Genomic DNA, 21,137 nt, shown 5'->3' with positions numbered 1-21,137 from the left:
CGTTCGCTGTCAAAATTATGCCACAGATTAAATACAACTTCCGAGTAACGTTTGTTCTCTTTAACTTTCGCTGAAACTTCTCTAGTCGCCTATCACTATAAGCGTTCAATACACAAAATTAACAATACATATTATAGAACCTTAATACCGAGCAATAAGATCTATATTAGTTTGTATGGAATTAATTCGAATTTGGTAATATTAGAATTTGATACGCATAATTAATGTTGCGTGTTATTTCGATGTTATTTATATTGGAGTAAGGTTGATTTTCGTTTGTTTTTATGTTTATTGAAAATTGTTATTGTTTAAAAATATTCTGCCATGCATGTTGCCAACTCGAGACGTAGTGGCGTGATGTGACAAGCATTTTTTCATTCGTTAATGTTGATTGAATTTGAGGACTCTATTATTAGTGTATTAAGGTTGATATTACAATAATTTTCAATTTTTCTCATTAAAATTCTGTAAGCGATTGCATAATTCCTATTTATCAATTTTTTGAATTACATTTAAACTTTTTAAAATTGCACGCTTTATAATGTTCTCGTAATTTTTGGGGAATTATTTTAATTGTGTATTTAGTATCAAAAAGTTTTAATTTGAAACGTCACTTTTAATTTAAAATTTGGAACCACATTGAATTCTGTTACATGTATTACAAGAGATTGAATACCTAGTTACATTTACATATTTTATTTAAGACGATCGAATTTTAAAATTTCGAATTAATTTTTTAATTCGTGTTAATGATTTAGTAAGTCAAGGCATGCTGAACGGATTTTGATGTCACTTTCGCTGGTAACGGAAGTCGTATATTTCCGTTTCCGAGTGACAAATAAGGTTTTACTGCGAATTAAATAATAATATTTTATTGATATTATCTATATTATAGATGTGAGAGTAAGTTAGTCTGTCAGTTGCTTCACCTCCAAACTCCTAAACCGATAATGATGTAATTTGGTACAAAGTAAGTTTGAACGAAGAAAGCATATTGGCTATTTTTGGTTAATACCAATTTTTGGTTGGAACAGAGTATGCTATTTAATATTATAATGAGATTCTTTATACGACATTGCTTTTTTATGGTATAGATTGGCGGACGAGCATATGGGCCACCTGATGATAAGTGGTCACCATCACCCATAGACAATCACACTGAAAGAAATAGTAACCATTCCTTACATCGTCAATGTGCTTGGTGGCACCTTGGGAACTAAGATGCTATGTCCCTTGTGCCTGTAGTTACACTGGCTCACTCACCCTTCAAACCGCAACACAACAATACTGAGTACTGTTATTTGGCAGTAGAATAACTGATGAGTGGGTGGTACCTACCCAGATGGGCTTGCACAAAGCCCTACCACCAAGTAAGGCAAATATAATAATTAATTATTTTAATTATGATTCGATAATTAAAGTTATCAGTTAATTACTTACATTGTTACCTATAATAATAATCTTTATGTAATGTATAGTAATATTATAAGTGCATATGTAAATCTGTCTGTTTGTTATGCTTTCCCGGCTACACCTAAGCCCATTTGGATGAAATTTTCGTATATAGCATGGAAGGAAGGAACTAAGATCGATTTATTTTTAGATGAAGTAACGTTTTTAATTATTGATAGTGTATAATCTTCCTTATGCTATTACTGACAATTGTTATATAACATAATATACAAACGAATATACATACTTTTTAAGTTTTAATTAACGATATTACAATATATGTATCGGAATTGAAGATGTTATCACATTTTTAGGGTTCCGTATCAAAATCGTAAAACGGGACAATATTACTAATACCTCACTGTGTGTTTGTCACCAACCTATATCTCATGAACCGTTAAATTATCACTGATTATATATTTATGTTGCTGCTATAACAACATATAGTAACAAACAGCATGAAATGTATATTAAAGGGGCTCTTACACAACATATTTGATTTTTTGCTCGTTTTTGCTTTTTATTATTGGAAACAGGTAAACGCTTGAAATAATCACAGAATATTGTGTTATAATATGACTTTGTAAATAAATAATTACCGCCTACGCCACTCTCAGGTCTCGGGTTCGATCCCCGGCCGAGTCAACATAGAAAATTCTTTAGTTTTCTATGTTGTCTTGGGTCTAGGTGTTTGTGGTATCATTACTTCTGATTTTCCATATCACAAGTGCTTTAGCTACTTACATTGGGATCAGAGTAATGTATGTGATGTTGTCTCATATATATTTAAATATAATTAATATAACATGTATGACTTTTTTCATTAAATGCTTAAATATATATATACAAATATGAACTAAAACTAGTTACTGTATAAATCTTGACCGCATGGAATGGTGGCAAGAATGCTAGCAGCATGTTGAATCGCAATTCCGATCCTCTGGGCGAACGAACCAGCCCTCCTGTCACCAGTGGAGGCAATGTGGCGAGGTGTTATACTTATGATGAAGCTTTTTGCACCACTACTCCAAGGGCCAAGCGTTTCGACAGAAAATTTAAATTTCTTTTTTCCGTTTTTATAGACAATTGTAAAGACAGAACGGTTTTGTTAAAAGTATATCCATTCACATAACTTACTAATAATAACTTTTTGCTCGAAATTAAATTTTTAAGTCCAATTATTTATTTAATTCAATTATAAATAAATACGAGCTGTCAAATTTATATATATTTTTATGGTAGTTATGCGCAAAGGTAAAATAAAAAAAGTAAAATAACAGCCTGTAAATTTCCCACTGCTGGTATAAGGCCTCCTCTTCCATTAAGGAGAGAGTTTGCAACATATTCCATCACGCTGTTCCAATGCGGGTTGGTGGAATGCGCATGTGGCAGAATTTCGATGAAATTAGACACATGCAGGTTTCCTCACGATGTTTTCCTTCACCACGAATTATAAATACAAATTAAGCACTATATATATATATGTGATGCTAGTCTGGGTTTGAACCCGAAATCATCGGTTAATATGCACGCTTTCTAACCACAGAACCATGCCATTTATGAATTCCAATTTGTCATTAATTTATATATATAATTAAGCAAGAAATAATTTTCGTTCAGACGATTTGCACTGATGTTTTTTATATATAGAATTTGGCATCGAATGTTATTGACAGTACCACCGCGTTAGAAATAGCGTTATCAATATGTTTTGATTACTAAAAGGTTATTTAAGTACATTTAATAACAAAACAAACACACATAAACATACTATAACCATTTCCACTGCTGGGTTACGACCTCCTCTGTATTTGAGAGGGTTTGGAGCATATTCTATCAAGCTGCTCCAATGTAGTATTGCCCATAGACAATGACGCTGTAAGAAATATTAACTATTCCTTACATCGTCAATGTGCCACCAACCTTGGGAACTAAGATGTTATGTCCCTTGTACTGGACACTGGCTCACTCACCCTTCAGACCGGAACACAACAATACAGAGTACTGTTATTTGGCGGTAGAATATCTGATGAGTGGGTGGTACCTACCCAGACGGGCTTGCACAAAGCCCTACCAACAAGTATTTGTTGGAGTTTGATGGATTCATTTAGCAGAATTTTGATGAATTTAATCACATGCAGGTTTCCTTACGATGTTTTTCAATTATCAACACAAATTAATACACATAAAAATTTATCAGTTGAACCCACAATCATCGGTTGAGATGCACTCGTTCTAACCACTGGGCCATCTAGGATAGATATATAACATTTATCGAGTCATCTAAAAATAGTACATTATGACGTCATAATGGTAAGAATTCTACTAAAAATACACACAGTTTGAAGTACCTCAATGCGTTTGAACTAACAAGATAGTGTTTATGAGAACTAGTCGTAACGACAGACAATCAACAGACGGCAACATATCGATAAATAAGAGGGAATGCAACTGCTTTTTAGGGTTCCGTAGTCTACTAGGAACCCTTATAGTTTCGTCATGTCTGTCCGTCTATCTGTCCTGGCACCAATTGCTACGAAAATTGGTGGAGAGATGTTTACCGATAATTCAAAAAATTTGTTTTTCAAATTATCGAAAAATAATTATTTTTTATCCCCCTAACTAAATGGTAATGTATGGAAATAACTACCTACAAACTATGAAAATAAGTAGGAATGTGACATACCTACATACAGAAGTGGGCCAGGGTTGAAATAGAGATTGCTAAATTTCAGGACTGACCAACCGACTGACTCCACTCTGTTTCTTCTGCATATCAATGATTTGTTGCAAATCGGGAACATTCATTGCTATGCAGACGACAGTACCGTTGACACCTTATACACCGGCCGAGCTAATATTTCTCGGGAAAACGTCGAAGAGAACCGGAACAAACTTGTGTCTGAAATCGAGTCTTCGTTAAACGAAGTCTCGAACTGGGGCCGGCTAAATCTAGTCCATTTCAACCCCAAAAAGACGCAAGTTTGCGCATTAACCGCTAAAAAAACACCATTTGTCGTATCTTCACAATTTGAGAACATCCCGATAGCCGCTACAGGTAGTATCGGAATACTTGGCGTTGATATTTCGAGCCTCGTTCAGTTCCGCGGTCAATTGGAATGCAAAGCCAAATTGGCTTCAAAAAAGCTGAGTGTGCTCAGCAAGGCGAGACAGTATTTCACGTCGGCCCATCGCCTAAAACTTTACAAGGCGCAAATTCGGCCTCACATGGAGTACTGCTCTCACCTCTGGGCGGGTGCTCCCCAGTACCAGCTCCTTCCATTTGACCGCATCCAACGTAGAGCGGCTCAAGTTATCGACGATCAAGCCCTTTCCGATCTCCTTGATCCTTTGGCTTTGCGTAGAGATGTCGGATCACTCTGCATCTTCTACCGAATTTTTCACGGGGAATATTCCGAGGAATTGTTCGGTTTAATCCCGGCTGCTGAATTTCACCTTCGGACATCTCGCCAAAATTCTAAGTTTCACCCGCACCACCTTGATGTCCGAAAATCCAAAACAGCGCGATTTCTCAGACATTTTCTGCCTCGCACAACCACTTTGTGGAACCAGCTTTCGCCGGCGGTTTTTCCGAACCGATACGACATGGGAACCTTCAAGAAAAGAGCGTACTCCTTTCTTAAAGACCGGCAACGCACCTGCAAGCCCCCTGGTGTTGCAGATGTCCATGGGCGGTGGTAGTCACTTTCCATCAGGTGAGCCTCCTGCTCGTTTGCCACCTACGCCATAAAAAAAAATTGAACTTTGCATCCATTTTTGTGTCAAGCGGTCGGCCCATCTTTTGGCTACGGAACCCTTTAATGTGCGTGTCCGATACGATCTTGGCCGGTTTTTTTTCTATCCAACTTACCAATCTTAGTACTTAACTTATAGCAAATCAAACAGCTTCCAACTTTCAAAATGCAGATTCTACCATCTAGCAAGAATAAAGAGCAAGAATCTCAATAGTGGGTCCATATTAACAGATATAGTGCTACATACCCGTGTTAATTGAGATACAGTTATTCCTACTACTACTACTTCTACATAATATATTTATATGTAGCCTAAGTTACTCCTAATTACATCAGCTTTCTGACCATGAAAGTATCATCACAATCGATCCTGCCGTTCTAGAGATTAGCCGGAACAAACAGACAGACAAAAATTTAAAATGATACTGTTATAAATAGCGTATATACACACATTATTTTAATATTACAAACACACAACCCAATTTTATTATACGTATAAATTTGTGAACATTAAATAATATAAAAAAGTACATAATGACAAACAGAAATTTATTTAAATTAAAATGTGAATAAATAAATATTTCACAATAATATAATAATAAATAACTTGTTATTCAAATAAAATTTTACAATTCAATAAAGATGGGTATAGAGGACAGGACCAGAGAAACGATGGATGGACTTTGTGGAAAGAGGATATGGCTGGAAAGAATGTCACTTGTGAGATGACGTCTGGCAGAGAAGTGTGGAAGAAGATATGCTGAGCTAACCCAAATAAAATTGGGATAAAGGCAGGATGCATTGCTGTTGATACTCTTGGCCCTTGAAAACAATGCTATGATGTGCCTATTTAATACGTCTCTCTGACCACTTACCAAAATGAAGCATTACAGCATGAGGCTTAATAGACCCCGTAACGCTTAAGAAACTAGAACTCGATGTGATATATGATAGCACCGCAGACAGACGGGAGACTTACGAGAAGTGGCGTAGACAATAAAACAAACGCGTAGTACAGTGCTAAGGCCCTCGGAGTTCAGGGGGCCCTCTAAACTAAACCTTAAGCTTCTGAAGCTAGAAAATCACGACTCTACGTACAAGATTTCTTATTTGACATATATAATTTTAAAGGGTAATTATTAATTAAAGAGGGATGGGAAAGAGGGCCCGATTCTTTTTCTATGCAACGGGGCCCTTCCTCACCTAGCTACGTCACTGCATACGGGGCATATTGGACTTCGTTCCGCATTGAACGTGTTAAGTGTGAAGAGGTAACATACAGAGTTACTATCACATATAATACTAGCATATATGTCATATGACATAACAAATGTCAAGTGAATAAAGAACTACATAATCTTTTGGGATTTAAATAATCTCCCGCATACCTATCGCATAGTTTTATATCGACACCGATAATGACTTATCATTTCTGAATAAATTTAAACATACTTATGCAAAATCAACATAGTCATAGTCAGCCAGGGGATAAATTCCATTAACAAATCATTGTTTACTAGCAGCCCGCCCCGGCTTTTCACGGATGGACATAATTTTTTTTTTCTATATTTTTTGTTTCTTTTTTCCGACACGTTTAACAATTGTTGTTCTATTTCAAATTATTTTCACAAAAACCTTGATAAGTTATATACCTAAACCTTCCGTATGAATCCCTCTATTTCTTAGTGAAAACCGTATGAAAATCCGTTCAGTAATTTTCGATTTTATCGTGAACATACAGACAGAACGACGAGACCAGGGGGCTTTGTTATATGTTATGTAGAAATATATGTAATCTGTACTAACATAATCCAGTTGAGGTTATATTAACTGTTAAATTTAATTTTTTTGTGGGATCCTCAAGTGAAATGTCTCAGACAGCGGAGTAGTACGGGGATATCGATATTACCTTCCCCCTAAGAAGAACTCCATAGAACATAGTAAAGTGGGTGCCAAATGTTATATCAAATAGATCTCGCCTACTTTACGCATCTATCACACGCAATCCAAGGCGTTTGCATAGAAAATTCAGTGATTGACTTTTTTGGGATCTGTTTGTAGTTTTTCTGTTAAGCCTAATGACCCTTATAGCGTCATCATGCATTGGGGCGAGTATTGGACACAGCCTTGAAGTTTAAGCCCTTTCGGAGTCGAGAGTGACATTTGTCCTGAGGGTGTCTCCTACACAGTAACTCGACTTAGAACATAATGGGTGGGGATAGCTAATTTGTCATTTGTCATGAGATATACGCTCGCATGGGACAGTGGTGACAACGCCGTCTGTAACTACAGCCGGGTCACTAGGTCGATTATCCATGGTGTTTGATCTGGATTCACGCCACATAGCGAGCGAGAGTCGGCGATCAAGGACCTGTGGGGGATCCCGATGGGGTATGACCGTGAAAAACTCTTTGAAATTTCTATATTCTCAGTTCCAAAACTTGCCATCGCGATTCAAAAACGAACACTAATAGATCAGCGCCATCTACCGGTAAAATGTGTGTATTTATAAAGTAGTGTCGATAACTCACCCGTCAACGCCAACGAAGGTCTCCTTAGCCGTGATACCATTGTAATGGACTCTGTTTTCAATCTCACCATCAATTAACACGTCAGTCATTACGAAATTAATAATCTCCCTATTTAAATGCCGCCTCAAATACTTTATCTCACTCAAAACTCGCTTGTCAACCAAACTGACGTTACTCACTTCGTGTCTATGCCTTAATTTCAAATCACTTTGTCTCTGACTAGAGTTCGAATGTTCTAAATTCAAATCGCTGTCAATGTCACAGTTTATTGAACCTAGCAACAGGAGGAGCAGCGCTGGCGACCGGAGCATCTTCTTCCACGCTATCGGTGACTTTTTCTTCGCTTTCGGTGATTTTAACTCCATCGCTGATCTGGAAATGAAATATATTATAAATGATAATGCATTGACCATATTTATCACATTAGAAGACAAGATAGCATCATCTCTGTTTATAGATTGATCCTGTATGTAATTTTGATCATTTCTTACACATAAAGCAACACCAAGCTTAGGATTTTATATGTTATGTCCCTTGGGCCAATTACAGGATTGTGTAAAGTTTCCTCAATAGATTGGGCACATATTAGACCCCGTAACGCTTAAGAAACTATACTCGATGTGATGTGATCGAATTTTATTTCTTCATTGCGTTACGGGGTCAAATAGACCCCGTGTTTAATGTTTCCTCAATAGATTGGGCACGCAGCTACGATAAAACTAGAGTTAGTCAGAAGAACCCAAATAGTTTTTGAGAACAGTGTGGGTTATGCATCTGTTAACTATAACTAAGAAATATTTATATTATACGGAATTAATGTAAAACAAATATTAGATTATCTTTTATGATTGCCTGTACTGACTACATTACTCAGGACATAAGAGAGTTAGTATAGAGAGAGTATTCTGTCGAGAAAATCACTAGCATCGTGCTCGAAATTTGGCAGTGATATCTGTGAGATCTGATCATGCAATTCTTGGTCGTGTCCATGGGCGGTGGTAGTCACTTACCATCAGATGAGCCTCCTGCTCGTTTGCCATCTATCACTTAAAAAATAACAAAGGTCCGAAGTATTACTGAGAATCTTTCGCCAGAAAAACTGAACTCATTATCGGCCATTTGGAGATTAATTGCATTCATTGCTATTTAAATGCGATTATGCTGAGTTTTTGATGACGTCATCATTCATACGTCAGCATTGACAATCTCCGCGATCGAGAGTGTACACCGGTTTCATGGGTATGCTACCCCGAGGTCCCGGGTTCGTCAACAAAAAGTTCATTACTTTTCTATGTTGTCTTGGGTCTGGGTGTTTATGGTATCGTTACTTCTGATTTTCCATTGCACAAGTGTTTTAGCTACTTACATTGGGATCAGAGTAATGTATGTGATGTTGTCCAATATTTATTTTATTTATTTAATTGCGTCTAATAGTTTTAATACAGTGATTTTGATGACGTGCATCCATATTTAAGAAACGTCACGCCACAAAACAAACAATATTTATAATTAATTATATAATAATCAGTACGTACTTAATTATAATTGTATGCTTAATTAAGGATTTTGTTTATATATTTAATTGAAACGTTGAAGTGTTGATTGATATAATCACAATGATAAAAAACAACACAAAATCTAATTTAACTGTTTTTCATTTCTAAATGAATTTATTGTTATGACGTTTTGATTTTGAGGATCTATATCAGATTTTTATGAATAATATTTTTATGAAAAATAATAAATAAAATAGGTGGGTATACTTATTCATTCAACATAACAGCTGTTTACAAACACTAAAATATTTCAGACTAATTTAACATTTCACAATTCACTATAAATTATTAATTTAACAATGAAACAGTTTTAAATTATTACATTAATTATTTCTGGACACGTGTCTTTCTTAAATTCGTGGTTTCGCGCCGACATATATATATATATATATTATGGTATTTGCTACCTCAGATTTGACCTGGAATGAAGAATATGTGCATTTGCTCTAACTAAAAATATGAGTTTTGACTGAAACATCGTGAGGAAACCTGCATTTACATTTGAACAGATCGGTGAATTAGCTTCGTTCGCGTATTTGTGGTTGGTTGTCATGTGTTAGGTAAAGAAGTACCTTTACCAAGTCTTATTACCTTTCTCGGAGTTCCAAGTTTGCTTCATACCAAATTTCATCAAATTCGGTTCAGTGGAAGAGGGACAGACACACAGACATAAATATAGATAGATTATAAACTTTGGAATCGTCTTGTTCAATGTTGAATTAAGTAAACCTATCAATGGTTCGAAAAGTAGATTTTATCGAGAATCTAGCAAGGAACTCAGTAGTAGCTCTTTCTTTTTTAACTACAGATTTAATTTGATTTAAATACAGTTATATATATGAGCGTTCTGTCTAGAAGTCAACATGTTTTAACTCCACGCTTTGGGCATGAATATAATCTTGTATTGAGTAATATGCCTAATTTATCGATCTTTTTTGACGTGAGATTTAAGTTTATGCTACTTACGTGCTGCGGGGGCCTTAGCAAGCGAGTACCATAATTAGTGACTTATGTTAAAAATAACTCCGATATCTTTTTTTAGAAATACCGTGTCACAAGTATGTATCAACTTAGGGAAGTTGGTGCTTAAAATCAATTAAAATTAACCTGTTACTTTTACCAGATCCCTCTCTCCCAGTGGGCACTTTAGGCAAGTGCCCGGGGCCCCGTAGTTGATAGGGGCCTAGATCAATTTAAAAAAATTGCATATTTTCAAAATGAAAATTTTAGCAACTAAATTGGAGTGTCTGTTTGTAATATTAAAATAACTTGTTACTAAATGCATGTGTATGTATACACGGCATTTTTTACAATTTTGTCTGTCTGTCTGTTCCGAAAAATCTCTGGAACCGATTTTAACGGGACGTTAAGATACGAGGTATAAATGAATAAATAAATAATTTATGTAAAAACACAAAATTCGCGATACTTTTTGAACACACCTCGTACATGTAAATCGGACTACAACAATACAGTTTTTTGTTAAATTCAAAGGCGCAAAAAGTCGCGGGCACAGCCGGTACTACACATAATGCAATACGTATCAGCTAGCAAATATTTTATTCATCATTTTTGATTAGATAAGGCGTGTCAAAACTTTAGCCTACTTATAGTGATAAATAATAAGAGCTATTCCGTAACTCAGTTGAAATAGACTTATAGTACGACACAACATAGACGTCAGCATCAACAAAAACAGCCTTCTAATTTCCCACTGATGGGCAAAGCCTCCTCTCCCTTTGAGGAGAAGGTTTGGAACATATTCCACCACGCTGTTCCAATGCGGTTTAGTGGAATACATACGTGACAGAATGTCTATGAAATTAGACACATGCAGGTTTCCTCACGATGTTTTCCTTCACCGCCGAGCACGAGATGAATTATAAACACAAACGCCTGGGTTTGAACCTGCAATCATCGATTAAGATGCACGTGTTCTAAGCACTGGGCCATCTCGTCGGCAAATTCAATAAAAGCGATTACTGCCGATTTATACAACCAATAGAAACAGCTCCCTATCGCGCCACTCGACGCTATTCGTCGCTATAGATTCTCGGGTCAGTTCGGTCCGAGAAAGCGAGTGCATGTAAATCGACGCGTCAAATTGACGAATATATTAGGTCGTATGACATTACAAGTTATTACGTTTGTGTAAAGATCATATTAGCTTAAGAAATAAATATTGATAATTTGGGATAGCGTACTCAATTCGGATGTGATCGGTTTTACGAATTTTGCCGATGCGACATCTAAGTTGTGTCGTACTATATGTTGATAGGTGTTTTGGTATTTTGAAGCGCGTGTATATCTATCTAACTTTTGTTTAAAACTAGTAACAGTTCCCGACTTCACACAACACACGAGTTTAAAATAGAAGAAAAACAGTTAAATTAAATATTGTATTGTCCAGCTAGGAAACTCAAATAATCCATATCACAAGTGCTTTTGCTTACATTGGGATCAGAGTAATGTATGTGACGTTGTCCGATAACTTTTATCAAAAAAAAAATAAATAAAAATAAACTTTATTCAAGTGGGCTTTTACGCGCAATTTTGAATCGTCATTTAACAATTAAGTGAAGCTACCACCGGTTCGGAAAGTAGATTCTACCGAGAAGAACCGCCAAGAAATTCAGTACTTACTCTTTTTCAACATTAATAATTGTCTATATTAGTAATGGAACGTAGCTTTGCCCGAGTTTTAGAGTGTTGCGTGATGAGTCAGGCAAAAAAGTACTCTATGTCCTTCCTTGAAGTTTCATTTTGCTTCACACCAAATTTCATGAAATTCGGACAGACAGAGTTACTTTCACATTTTACAATATTAATATAGATTTATTTCAAGTCGCTGGTTCAAATCCACGCAAGCACCACAAACTTACATTTATAACAAACCTCATTTGTTACCAAAGATATATATCGCATAGCTTTGCATACCGTTTACAATTGCTGGTCAAACAGTTTTACTGACGTGCCGTTATCTCGTGACGTCTCAGTTAACGCGGTATGCTGAATCTATTAATTATATAGTTTGTTCCGGCTTCGCTTGACAATTTCGTGTCGGAATCTTTAAGTTTTAGCCGACGTCACGTTCCCTATCCCTTTAAGATATCATTCGTTGTTTATTTGTTTTAAAAGTAAAGAAACAGCCTGTAAATTACCCACTGCAGGGCTAAGGCCTCCTCTCCCATTAAGGAGAGGGTTTTTGGAACATATTTCACTTCGCTGTTCCAATGCGGATTGCTGGAATACACATGTGGCAGTATTTCTATGAAATTTGTCACATGCAGGTTTCCTTACGATGTTTTAACACAAATTACGCACACATGTATATAGTGGTGCTTGCCTGGGTTGGAACCCGCAATCATCGGTTAAGATGCACGTGTTAACCACTGGGCCATCTCGGTTCAGTGCGAGTGTGTAGTAGAAAATACCATGAGCGCGGATATGTGTTTGTAAATGTTTGTCTATTTTCGGTTTCGTACTGTTAAGAGCTATGCACGTTTATTTTTGCACTCTTCATGAGTGCAAATTGAGTGTTTAATTGTTTATATGTATTGGTGTTCTCCTGACCGATATCTGTTACCATGACTACTGATAAATAATTCAGATTCAGTGTAACCCAGCTATCTATATTTGACGACCACTGTGGTCGAGTGTGTACACCGGTTTAAATGGTTACGCCACTCCAAGGGCCCGGGATCGTATTTTTTTTATGTTATAAGTTGGCGGACGAGCATATGGACCACCTGATGGTAAGTGGTCACCATCACCCATAGACAATGACGCTGTAAGAAATATTAACTATTCCTTACATCGTCATAGTGCCACCAACCTTGGAAACTAAGATGTTATGTCCCTTGTGCCTGTAGTTACTGTCTCACTCACCCTTCAAACCGGAACTGAGTACTGTTATTTGGCGGCAGAATAACTGGTGAGTGGGTGGTACCTACCCAGACGGGCTTGCACAAAGCCCTACCACCAAGTGAAATCGTTAGACTGAGTCGATGTAGAAAATGTATTAGTTTTCTACGTTGTCTTGGGTCTGGTTGTCAGTGACGTCATTACTTCTGATCTTCCATAACACAAGTGCTTTAGCTACTTACATTGGGATCAGAGTAATGTATGTGATGTCCAGTATTTATTTATTTATCTCTTTCTTTACTATAATTAGATGAGACGGAAAATCGACCTTAAACATCCAGACAGAAACAGTTTTACATGCTTCCCATAGCAAGGAAACGCACAGTTCAAGACTCCAAATCGCTGCTGAGAATGTTTGGATATGAAAATCCAATAACTTTGTGCTTGACTGACCTTGGGATTGAACCCAGAACTTCGATTTGCAGTCAAACTAAAGTAGTTTGTATTATGGAATGGTTATAAGAACCAGTTCAAATCGACCTTCAAACGGTTCTCATAAGCAAATCGAAATAGACCACAGATTATTAATTTCCCGGTAAAATTGTTCTCTATTACCGGATACGAGGAACGCGTAGACATTCGAAATCATGACGAATTTTCCTTGTAAATCTATTTCAGTTTCATTCATTACAATGAATTGACGTAACTGTTGATTATTATTGCGGTTTAGATATTGCCTTTAGAAGTGTGTGTGTACTTGGTGGTAGGGATTTGTGCAAGATCGTCTGTGTAGGTACCATACACTCATCAGTTATTCTTCCGCCAAATAACAGTACTCAGTACTGTTGTGTTCCGGTTTGAAGGGTGAGTGAGCCAGTGTAACTACAGGCACAAGGGACACAACATCTTAGTTCCCAAGGTTGGTGGCACATTGACGATGTAAAGAATAGTTAATATTTCTTACAGCGTCATTGTTTATGGGTGATGGTGACCACTTACCATCAGGTGGTCCACATGCTCGTCCGCCAACCTATACCATAAAAAAATGTGTGTGTGCGTCAGCTTGCTTGTGAGAGAGTAGGCTAATCCAGCTTGATCTAGGTCAAGCAAAGACTCCCGTCCTTCCCGGGATGGGTTGTGCTACGCTGACGACACCCTCGTCACCTGGCTGGAACGGCTCTCACCGTGACCGGTTGGGAGTGCTGGACTTGAGGGTCTCCATAACAAAAACGGATCCCTCCTGTTCCACGGTCCACGGAAAAGACCCCCACGAAAGGCGAGTATTACCGTCCGGGAAAGGTGATCAAGATGCAGGCCAAGATGATGTATCTGCGCCTCATCCTAGACGGACTATTGGTATCGGTCAGATGTATCCCTAATAGAAACTTATAATGTATTATAAATTACTAAATATATATATAAATATGAGACAACATCACATACATTACTCTGATCCCAATGTAAGTAGCTGAAGCACTTGTGTTATGGAAATCAGAAGTAACGATACTACAAACACCCAGACCCAAGACAGCATAGGAAACTAATGGTAATCTACATCGACTCGGCCGGGAATCGAACCCGGGACCTCAGAGTGGCGTACCCATGAAATCCGGTGTACACACCACTCGACCAGGGAGGTCGTCACTATTAATATTAAAGGTCTATTTCGACCATAAAATTATACACATTCCGCCAAAAATAACTTGCAAAATTTTGTACCCAAACTCTTAACGCCTTTGTCCAATAAAAAAAAAAACAAATTAAAAAGAAAAAAATAATTGTCGCGTCGTATTTATTTAAAAACAGAATACTTAATTATCCTTTACCTAATTCCGAACAATGCATGAAGCAATGTACGGTTAATATTTATTTGTACGGACGCCATTACGAAATATGACTTTTAATCAAATTACACGCACATAGAGCATGAATGGGTCCGGAAGGGGCACGTCTTCGACATAAATAAAAAAAAAATTATGACCTATATAAATTTTTAATCTGTGCATAATAACAGTGACTCATTCCATTTTTTTATGGTATAGGTTGGCGGACGAGCATATAGGCCACCTGATGGTAAGTGGCCACCAACACCCATAAACAATGACGCTGTAAAAATATTAACTATTTCTTACATCGTCAATGCACCACCAACCTTGAGAACTGGGATGTTACCTATGCCTATTACATGATATTTGGTGGTACCTACCCAGGTGGATTGCAGAAAGACCTACCACCAAGTAGCACATATATTAAGTTTATTAATATGTTATGTATATCTTTAAAGTACATTAATCACATATACATACAGTTCGAATATAAATTCACTGTTACCTATATATTATGTGTGGAATAATTTATTACATAGTATTTTTTTTAAATACGAGTATACTATTTGTATAATTACTTTACTAATGAATCAATAACTACAATGAATTGAAATATATGTTTTAAAATATGCAAAATGAAAAATATGAATTGTAAAACAGAGAGAACTTTCAAGAAGTTTCAAGACCAAGATTTTCATGTGCTTAATTTGTATTTATAATTCATAATATTGTCAGCGTTATGTGTTACTATGATGCAAGCTAGATTATTATAAAGTTTCATCAAAATCTACAATTAAAATTTCGTCAAAATACAAAAGAAAATCATTAAAGTATTTTGCCTTTGTCTATATAGTTCATTTTTAATCTGTGAGAACGATTGAACAGTTTCTGAACATTTGGTATATGAGCAATGAACGCGAAATCATCCGTAGATTTTCTGAACAGTAACAACTATTATTGTAATGTGACATCTCTCAGTAGTTCTCAAGGTTAGTGTCAACTACAAAAACAGCCTGCAAATTTTCCACAGCTGGGCCAAGGCCTCCTCTTCCTTTGAGGAGAAGGTTTTGGAACATATACCACGCTGTTCCAATGCGGGTTGGAATACACGCGTGGCAGAGTTTCTATGTAATTAGACACATGTAGGTTTCCTTATGATGTTTTCCTTCACCGGGCCATTTCGACTTTATATACTTGTCTTGTCTCTTGTTATTTTCAAATGCCTTTGATATCCTCCCCCCCCCCTTTTTTAAAGCTCAGAGAAGAGAGCAGCTAGTGATTTATGAAATCTTGTGCACAATATTAAAATGACTTATACACAATCTGATAAACGTAACATCAGGAGTTTTGTTTAAGATTCATGTTACTTTTTTGTATATATCAAAATCTCTCGATTCTTATCAGGAGATAGACGACTACGTGTCAGGCAGATAGGCATCTAATTCTAAGCAAACGACCCAATTTTAATAAATCTCTGTAAACATCCCAACTTTTTTACAATTCAGATATCGATCTTCAAATGTTTTGGCATTTAATAAATCAATTCTATAAATTTAGTAAGCCATCTTATTACAAAAGGGAGAAGTTGCTTTCGGATCTGCTGTGCTTCTTCGTTCAATAAGGAAAACATTTCTCTGTCGTGCGGAGGCCGTGAGGTCTATTTAATATAATGTAGGAGAGTGATAAATACATTTATATGATGCCTGTTGAAAACAGAATGCTCTGGTGTACCTACCTTAATATGGGTTCTCTTTGATAACGTACCGTACTGAATAAATAAAATTCGATCACATCACATCAAGTTTCAGTTTCTTAAACGTTACGGGGTTTAATCAGCCCCGTATTATGATAGTTTTCATACGAGGTCTTAAAGTCCCCGTACCGCAGGAATGGGAACAATAAACAAATGATGCCGCAGCGAACGTATTAAGAATTTCTTTTTTTAAGGCAAACAAGCTAAAGGCATGATTGTAACTATCGTAGGAATTTGCAAAAACGGCTTATAGTACGACACAACTTAGACGTAGCATCGGCAAATTCAATAAAATCGATTACTGCCGATTCACATAACCAATAGAAACAGCTCCCTATCGCGCCATTCGACGCTATTCGTCGCTATAAATTCTCACGTCAATTCAACCCGAGACAGCAAGTGCATGTAAATCGACGTGTCGAATTGACGAATGTATTAGGTCATAAGATATTCCAAGTTATTACTTTCGTGTAAGGATCATATTCACATAAGAAATAAATATTGGTATTTGGGATAGCGTACTTAATTCGGATGTCATCGGTTCTACGAATTTCGCCGCTGCTACATCTGAGTTGTGTCGTACTTTACCTTGTTACGGCCTTAAGTGAGGATTAGTCTACTTTTCTTAAAGCTGGTTCCAGTAGTTGTATACAGAAAATATCTTAAGTATTGTCGATTACCAGACTTCTAGGTAATGTGGATAAAATTTCGCATTCTTCTCTCAATCGTGAAATGTCACAACCGACGTAAAGTGATACGTTATTTTGACGTCTATATGCTTTGCTTTGCTTTGTCTAATGCTGTGATTTTTATATACAATATCCTCAATCATTGCTGGACATTTAACTGCTATTTCTCTGTTCATATTAAAACCAATGACCAAGTCAAGAGATTATCTTGAAGAATTTGATTTTCTTCATTGGATTGTTGAAGTAATACTTCTTAAATGAAGATTCATTATATGACAGATGGATGAGAGAGCTCTTTGTTACATGAGAAAGAAGAAGATATGGAGCGGAATGAAAAGAGAAGTATATATTCTGACGCTACGGCATTTAACCGAAAGGGAACAAAGTATATGTCACAGCACAATTATAAATAACGTTAGATTATAATCTATCTCGTGACATTGTGAACCTTAACATACTGGTTACAATTTAAAGCAACATTATTCCATAGTTGGTGGTAGGGCTTTGTGCAAACCCGTCTGGGTAGGTACCACCCACTCATTAGTTATTCTACCACCAAATAACAGTACTCAGTATTGTTGTGTTCCGGTTTGAAGGGTGAGTGCGCCAGTGTAACTACAGGCACAAGGGACATAACATCTTAGTTCCCAAGGTTGGTGGCACATTGACGATTTAAGGAATAGTTAATATTTCTTACAGCCTCATTGGATGGTGACCACTTACCATCAGGTGGCCCATATGCTCGTCCGCCAACCTATACTATTAAAAAATATATAGTTTATTATCTAGCAAAGTAAATTTCAATTAAATTATATAATACTCTAACCATACCGAAATGTATAAACCATAAAAGTTGTATCTTTTATTATAAATTGAAAACGTTCACAATCACTCGATAAAAAGTAATCTTACAATATAGATCATAATCTAACAGTATTTACAATTTCACAGTGACAGAATAAGAGAGTACTGCGCATGCGCATCTTATATGAACGTGTCAGATGCTACACATGAACAGTTGAAATATAATGCATAAATTGTGTTTTTAAAATAATAAAAAAAATATTGGACAACATCACATACATTACTCTGATACCATTGTAAGCTAAAGCACTTAGTTATGGAAAATCAGAAGTAACGATACCCAAGACAACATAGAAAACTAATAAACTTTTTCTGCATCGACTCGGCCGGATGAACCCGAAACTTCGGAGAGACGTAACCATGTAAGCCGGTGTAGACACTCGATGAAGGAGGTCGTCAATGCTGACGTATGAATTATGACGTCATTAAAAACTCGGCATAATCGCATTTAAATAGCAATGAACGCAATAAAACTCCAAGTGATCGATAAAGAGTTAAGTTTATCTGGTTAAAGCCTCACACTAACCCGGAGCGTCGTTCTTTTTTATGTGATAGATGGCAAACGAGCATGAGGCTCACCTGATGGAAAGTGACTACCATCGCCCATGGATATCACAACAAGGCCTTTAAGGGAGGAGTACGCTCTTTTCTTGAAGGTTCCCAAGTCGTATCGGTTCGGTAAAACCGATGAAAGCTGGTTCCACAGAGTGGTTGTGTTCCCAAAACGACACAATATTCATTATTATTTGGGAAGTGTCCCTTCCGTCACGTGTAAAGTACTGCACGTGCAATTTTCATTACAATTCTCGTGTAAAACGAATTGTGACCTCGGATATCTAAATCAAGATCGGTATTAGTAAATTAGATTAATCACGGCGAAGTAAAAAGCGTAGCGAATGCACGCTGATAGTCGATTGATTAGCATTAGTCATGACTTGACACGTTTCAATTTGTCAATGCATTCAAATACAACCTGGCCCTCTCATCAGAAGTATTGTCGCCATCTTGATTACAGAGTATATTGATAAGTATACTAAAAAAAACAATTCGACATTGTTGACATATGTTCAAAATCATTACATAGTATAAAACGAAGTCGCTTACCGCTGTCTGTCCCTATTTATGCAACGATAGGTACCACCCAGTCAACACATACTCTACCACCAAATAGTAATTCTCAGTATTATTGTGTTCCGTTTTGAAGGATGTATCAGTCTTATCTGTTACCACTAAAGGTTTTATTACTAAGGAATATGTTATATTTCTTACAGTATCAAAGTCTATGGGTGGTGACCACTTACCATCAGGTGGATTAAACAACTTATATCTTTGAAATTACGCAACGGATTTTGATGCGGTTTTTTTCAATAGATAGATAGATTCAAGAGGTTTTTGTATACAATACGTGGACAATATAGTAAAGAAACACTGATAATTTTAAAAGTTTCTAATGTGATGTCGTAAATAAACAAATTCTGTAGTATATTTAGTATCAGTATTGCACCCGTGCGAAGCCTGAATGAAGCACATAAACTTCCTGGATTCTAATTACAGCCATATTGGTACCCATTAAGATTAAGACCTTATTCTACCACGATGTACTACTGCGAGCTGGTGAATACATGAGATAGAGTTGTATCCTCAGTCACCCCATACCATTATATACCACTCTATTTCCCAAATCGGTTTTAATCAATAAATAATTAATAATCCGTTTCTATAATAAAATTCCGCAGACATTTTTGACTTTGCCGTTTCGTAAATTCAAATCGTTTATAAAAAATACATTGTTAAAAATATTATTATTCGATACAAGGTTTTATAGATGATAAAAAAGCGTGGAGTTAATACCTGTTGACTTCCACGCAGGATATATTAATTAAAATAATTGTATTCAACTAACATGACTTTGAATTTTTTTAATGTTGAAAAAGAGTTACTACTGAGTTTCTTGGCGGTTCTTCTCGGTAGAATATACTTTCCGAACCGGTGGTAGCTTCACTTAATTGTAAAATGACGATTCAAAAGTGCTTGTAAAAGTCTACTTGAATAAAGTTTATTTTGATTTTGATAACATGAGGTATTCGTGCACCATTTTCCTGGTAGTTTTCTCACAATTACCGCAATTAAAATTACGTACATTCATTACGTATTGTGATCATACTTACGTTTTGCGATTGTGACGTGACGTCAGTGAAACGCTTGTTTATTTAAAAATATAGTTTTATGTTGGTTCTTTTCAGTAATACATTTATTAGCATTAGAATTATTAACGTTAATTCCTTAAATATATACAAATATAGAGCTGAGATGGCCCAGTGGTTAGAACGCGTGCATCTTAACCAATGATCGCGGGTTCAAACCCAGGCAGACACCACGGTATATTCATGTGTTGAATTTGTGTTTAGGAAAACATCATGAGGAAACCTGCATGTGTCTAATTTCATAGAAATTCTGCCACATGTGTATTCCACAACCCGTATTGGAACAGCGTGGCTCCAAACCTTCTCCTCAAGGGGAGAAGAGCAGCAGTGGGAAATTTACAGGCCGTTGTTGCTGAACTAAAACTAGTTACTGTATAAATCTTGACCGCGTGCAATGGTGGCAAGAACGCTAGCATTAACGGTATTTCCCCGTTGAATCGCCATGCCGATCCTCTGAGCGAACGAACCAGCCCTCCTGTCACCAGAGGAGGCAATGAGGCGAGGTGTGATACTTTTGATGAAGCTTTTTACACCACTACTCCAAGGGCCAAGTGTAATTTTACATAAGACATGAATCATCATCATCATCAGCCCGTACCCGTCCACTGCTGGACATAAGCATCTCCAAGTGCACGCCACTGTG

At 36.6% G+C, this 21,137-nt stretch overlaps 1 protein-coding gene across 3 annotated transcripts in view; it reads right to left on the bottom strand.

Annotated features, from left to right (window-relative positions):
• The window catches only part of LOC124541611, an 87,773-nt gene that overhangs the window by 60,090 nt on the left and 6,546 nt on the right, over positions 1 to 21,137 (bottom strand). For all 3 annotated transcript variants that reach the window (XM_047119531.1, XM_047119533.1, XM_047119532.1), the window contains exon 2: positions 7,739 to 8,110. In XM_047119531.1, the coding sequence (XP_046975487.1) occupies positions 7,739 to 8,103 (365 nt within the window). In that variant the 5' untranslated portion in view covers positions 8,104 to 8,110. The remainder of the gene's footprint in view (positions 1 to 7,738; positions 8,111 to 21,137) is intronic.

This window comes from Vanessa cardui, chromosome 28 (assembly GCF_905220365.1).
Source record: "Vanessa cardui chromosome 28, ilVanCard2.1, whole genome shotgun sequence".
Classification (NCBI taxonomy): Eukaryota; Metazoa; Arthropoda; class Insecta; order Lepidoptera; family Nymphalidae; genus Vanessa; species Vanessa cardui.
Note: the sequence above shows the minus strand (reverse complement) of the source record. Positions and strands in the feature narration are given on the sequence as shown.